The sequence below is a fragment of the Sinohyriopsis cumingii genome, chromosome 5 (assembly GCF_028554795.1).
Source record: "Sinohyriopsis cumingii isolate HCF-2022 chromosome 5, ASM2855479v2, whole genome shotgun sequence".
NCBI classification, from domain to species: domain Eukaryota; kingdom Metazoa; phylum Mollusca; class Bivalvia; order Unionida; family Unionidae; genus Sinohyriopsis; species Sinohyriopsis cumingii.
Window position 1 is genome coordinate 63,602,921 of NC_142965.1, and position 6,000 is coordinate 63,608,920.

The following is a 6,000-nucleotide window of genomic DNA, read 5'->3' on the forward strand; positions in this document are numbered from 1 at the left end:
TGATTCAGGGGTTAAGGGGTATGAAAAGCTTAATCAATGTCTTCGACACAGGAGTGCATTTAGAGATGAAGCCTATATCATCCTCTATCATTCAACCCATACAAATCGTACAAGCAGTAAATAGTGATGCTTTGGACAGCTGAATTAATATAAATAATTACCAAAAGCGGTTATCTTACATGCACTTGATATTATTTAGATTTCAAATATAATTTACAGTGTGATAACTATTCTACAAAAAAAAAATTGTTTCCCTTGGCCACGAGGTATAACTGGTGTCACATGTAAATATCCACATTCATGTAGTTCTTCCTAACTCATTTATAATTGCAAACATTAAGCCACAGTGTCTTTAACCTTAGCACATTATTCCCAAAAATAAAGATTGTGACCATTTATGTGCTTAATACGATATTAAACGTTGTTTAGTACATCTGTATCTGCTCTGTTTACGATTTCCAAATGTCTGGTTACAAACTGAAACACGAACGGCAAAATGGGCCACATCAAAATGAGATATAATTCATTTATGGAACTGGTTGCAAATGTTTAGTAAAAATGAGTTTTCTGTTGATTTGGCGGCGCATGAAACATTAAACTTCGGAATGATTTCGCTAAGAGTAAGACATCTACGTCGAACCAATTGGTAAACAATCTATATAAAACAGCGGCCACTGTTGAATGTCGGAGGTAGTTTCAGTGTCAATGCCAAAGCTAGAACGTTGTCCAATTTAATTTAGTTTAAGTAAGTACTTGCATAGATACATGGGCGCTTTCATATTACTTGTTTATAATTCACGTATACAAATGCATTTACGGAATTATATATTCCGTAATGTCAAGCATTCCTCAGTGTACGTTATCAATAAATCAAAAAACATAACAAACTTTTAATAAAAGAGTTTACAAACGATGGAAGTCCTTAATTATTTAATACGTTTTATGACTTGTTTTAGTCCTATTTGACAATTATAATTGTAAAATATCATAACAGTTATGTCTCCTTACGCTATGCATTATGACTAGAGTTAAATCTACATTACAATAGACGTGTATAAACAAGCAAACGGTACAAAATTTCTTTATGTAAACCATTAACATTATGGCAGAAGGCCAAAATGTGTTCTGTAAAAAAATCTTCATAAATATTAGCTTTCATACCATCACATGAGTATAGGATAAATATCATAAAATCTGCATTTATATAATTAACACACACACGCATGCGTCTGTTTCAAAATGTAAAATTTCGTACATGAAATGGCGTTCACAATGGTCTCATATGAACAAATCGCTTACTTCTTTCAAAGCCATAACAATGAATATAGTCTTCCGTTGGAAACATTTCAATTTTGACTCACAAATGGGTGAAACCAAGAATAAATTACTTTCAATTAAGCCTTAAGGAAACCCAATAGTTGCAGATATTTACTTGTGCCACTGAAGTCCATACATGTGATGAGGTTTGTTTTCTATATTCACTTTTAAACTTCTTATAACAAGCTGAATAATACGGCAGCTACACTAAATGATGTGCTGCATTGTATATGTTATACTATGGTTGTCTTTAGAATGCTATCGAACCAAATGATCTCACTGAACTGTTACCAAATGATGATTCTTGAAATTTGTCAATGTTTTAAATTAAATGCATTGCATTCACGCATTCAGTTTATTAAAAAAAAAGACAAATGTAAGCCTATTATCTGGCATTAGGCGATCATAAGCCGATATACGTTATATTCAACCTACAAGTTATATGATTCTTTTAGAATACTTATATGATTTATAAGTTTATGGTAGATTACTTTCATAGGCACCGTTTGATATTCCAGTATGTAATAGTCTTGAGCATCCAACAGCAATACCTAGCATATATTTCTTTCGACACTGTCGTCAATGGTAAGGCAATGCATTTTTATTTACAATTTTCCAGACAGTCTGATATATTTTCAAGATGAGGACAAATGTTTTATTCGAGAGTTTTATGCATTATTGTCTTTCATTGCCTTTCCATATGCAACAAGTCAGTCAGATCATACAAAATAATCCGATATAGTAATTTTCCATCTGCTAATGTATGCGTAGAAAAACAGCATAGAAATTATAAGCAGTTGCAAATATCCCTAATACCTGTCGGGTCCAATCGCTTACACTTAGGTTCTAAATATACGTTTACACTTGTATAAAAGCTGCAGGTACGAGTACCTTTGCAATCTAATCTACTTTGACCGACACGCATAATTCTAAATATAAATCAGTGAAGAAGTAAACTGACGTATGTCTTTTCTCTGGTACGATTAAGGTGTTTGCAAAGGTGAACAAATTAAATACTTTATATTAGCAATTGTTCTAAGTGATAGAAATAAAGCAAATTATGTGCATTGAAACAGCAAGTGTGTCTACGTAATTGAACACGTGTACACAGATCTAGCATAGCCAGGGGGAGTACAAATTCAGTATTCAAATTCTAACACATCATCCCAAAATTGATTTGTATTTTACAGTAACCGTTCATGATGTTCACGTCATATGAGTGTATCAGCATGTTTTAAACTTAGCTTGCATAATTCAATAGCGGATAGCAAGCCAAGATTTCATCATCAGAAATAACATGAAACATCGACTGTGAAAACATAGCGTTGCAATTACCTACTGGTAAAATCTATACACGTTTCCTGTTTGATGTTATGTGACGATAAAATGCTATATTGACGTTATGCAATATTCCCCCATCAGGCAGACAAAACCATTGTGCGGAAGGACATTTTGTGATATGAAGTAAATGCAGAAATTTCACTTAATGTCCCACATTTTTCGGCATAGAAGCTGATATTTGTTTTATGTAACTATGATAAACCATAAAAATCAGTAGGAGGAGCAATACGGATGAATTTATATATTTGTTTTAACGGGACATATAAACCAAGAGCCTGACTGCACATTGCAGTGAATGTTTATCAGAACATATGGCGGGAAACATGACCTCAAATTCAACCCTACAATTATAATGTCAGCTTGGATAACGCATTGGCGTTCAATGTTTGACAATTGAAATATCAAATCTTTCATCTGGTCCGTCACTGTGGATATGCAGTCGAAATGTTCTGGAAATAATGTTTTGCAAAATGTCTTAAGAACTTAACTCAGTATTATATATGATTCACGAAGACATAATGGTAGAAAATCAATTACGTACCATACACCGGAAGCCATATCCTTGATACGGCCGCTCATGTACTTTGTATTCGATTTCAAGAATATACGTTCATGCATGCTGTACAATATGACGTACAATTCTTATATTTGAACACAGTTATAAATATAATAAAGAAACTCAAGTTCTAAACACACCACATCGATACTTAAAATTTGCATACAAAAAGTATCTAAAATAAGTGAATTGAGTACAAATACATAAGTATATTATTTTTGTATAATGTACTAATACATAACGTGTTCATGAATCACGTGGCACAGTTATAGTCAATCAATACGGTTGTTAAAAAGATTCGGTAATCATTTTCAGATGCATTGAACACACTAAGATTTGAAACAATAAATAAAAGCTACAAAATCACAATATGAGATTCTACGATGGCTTCTTTTCTTCAATGAAATACAAGTTTAGAAAGTCTATTAATACACACATTATTATGACAAAATTTCGTACAAACTATTCCAATGTAAATTTCTCTTCAAGAAAGTTATATGAAGTTTATATTTAAGATTCTGTAAATAGACTATTTGACTGGATTAACTAGCCAAGCAACACTTATATATGATGTAGACTAACACAACATGATTTCATTAAGTCATGAACATATTAAAGAAGACAAAGACAACAAGAGCACATTGTCGTATAGTATATGTTTTTCATGTATCGGTGCCCACGATCGTTTCGTAATTGTGAGTCATTAATATGGGTTATAATCTTTGGAAAAGACAAAATATTTGTTTTAAATACAGTAAATATTTCCCAAACCCGTGTGGCATTATGTGATTATCTAAGGCTGCAGAGAGAAAGTATTTAAACAATAACTCTGTGCCATTAAAACATGAAATTAAATGAAACAGCCGTTTCAATATAAATTAGTACAGCAGTATTATGGTCTGCCTTCATTCCTTGGGAAATACAATTGAGGAAGTGAGGTATCTTGCCTTTTAGACGATCTAATATCCTATGCATTATTTCACTTCCACAACGAAACATATCGGCAACCCGCTTTATATGATTGAAGATTACTACAACGAAAATAAATGCTTAACAATGTGGACAAGAAATCCAGTTCATTACCTACACCATAGTTGTCTGGACTATCAATATGTATCCTCTACTGCAACAAGTCTATGATCTGTACAAAAACAATGCGATGCCTTCCTGATATATTTTTTTATATAATTAATCACCAGTTTTGTGACTGAGAAAAGTGAATACAATCTTTCATAGCTATATTTAAATTAAGAAAGAATCAAACATCGGCCAAATAAAGATAAAAAAGAAAAAGAATAATACAAATGTATTTGTATACATTGATTAAAGTGAAACAACGATATGAATAATAAGGTGTAAGCTATCTTATATAATTACGCATTTTTCAATTTCATTGTTTTGTTGCAGGATTCATTTAATATCTATAACAACCTCGTCTGTTTTATTTTACAGCATTTTATTTAGGACAGAACATTATTACAGGTACTACTTTATAATATTAATGTATTTTTTCTGTATTTGTTTCAGGCATTTTGCATGACATTCTAATACGGTCTGTAATGAATATCTGTCCAAAGGTTATAAATGGGTAAATATATATGTAGAAGGTTGATCAATTAATTATTTATATATCCTTTACTCCACTGATTCATATTAATATAACTTGCGAGCTCTATTTTCTTCATTTTAGATTGGAACGACACTAGCCTCATGCCAGTTATGATATTTATACATGGAGAGTCCTATGAAATAGGAACAGGAAATGCATATGACGGGAGTGTCCTTGCCAGCTATGGCAAAGTTATTGTAGTCACAGTGAATTACAGGCTTGGTGTTCTCGGTAAGTTGGTTCCCTAACTTATGTTTCAACGTCTATTTTTTCCAACCATGTATGCCTACATCGAGAGTGTAAACATAATAAAGCCAGTTCGATCAATATTTTAAATGCAATACATAATCTTAAAGCTTTAACCCCTTTGCCAGAATGGATCTGTGAGATGGAGATGGAGATGAAACCAATAGGATGATATATTATTAGTTTATTACGTCGCGAGATCGTTTTCTTTTATAGCTGTTTTGTTTACACTTATTTGTAACATAATATTGTATTCCTTAACATTATCAAATAAATGAAGGTTAACTTGTATATATCATAACAGGCGAATTAAAGACATATACAAAACGATTCGGGCTTGATCAAAGCCTTCTATAATTGAAAACCTGTATATAACTCCATTATTTGAGATGTGCCATCAAACCGCATAACACATTAACTAATAAGTTCTTTGAAAATCATGACGTTCCTTAACGCTCTTTTCAGTCTTCATTTGTTAATTTTCTAGGATTCCTAAGTACAGGGGATGCTTTTGCTCATGGAAACTATGCTCTTTTTGACCTATTGGCTATTCTGTCTTGGATAAAAGAAAATATCGTCGCTTTCGGGGGAGACAAGGACAGTGTCACACTGTTCGGCCACGGACATGGAGCAGCACTGATCAATGTATTTCTGTTTTCAAACATGGCTAGAGATGGTGAGTATGTGCAAGCAAGCTCTTAGTTGTGTCAATATGTCTGCCATGTAGCAGATTATGCAAGTGTTGCCATGAAACGCATTTAGAAATTGTCAAAATATCTACAGCGCTATAATTAGTGAATATCATCTGAACGTGCTGGTAGACAGATAATCCAGCAGGAGACAGTGAAACCACTTATCTCAAACAATGCAAAGAAAACAAGGATCTGAGCAAACAAGAAAAAGCGTCATAGCAGAACGAGATAACTAACTA

At 32.7% G+C, this 6,000-nt stretch overlaps 1 protein-coding gene across 1 annotated transcript in view; it reads left to right on the plus strand.

Annotated features, from left to right (window-relative positions):
* Positions 1-5,771, plus strand: part of LOC149799318 (neuroligin-4, Y-linked-like) — a 43,081-nt gene extending 37,310 nt beyond the window's left edge. Inside the window, exons 2-3 of the mRNA XM_089958180.1 lie at positions 4,905-5,054; positions 5,557-5,771. Coding sequence (XP_089814306.1) covers positions 4,905-5,054; positions 5,557-5,771 — 365 coding nt within the window. The remainder of the gene's footprint in view (positions 1-4,904; positions 5,055-5,556) is intronic.
* Positions 5,772-6,000: the final 229 nt, after the last annotated feature.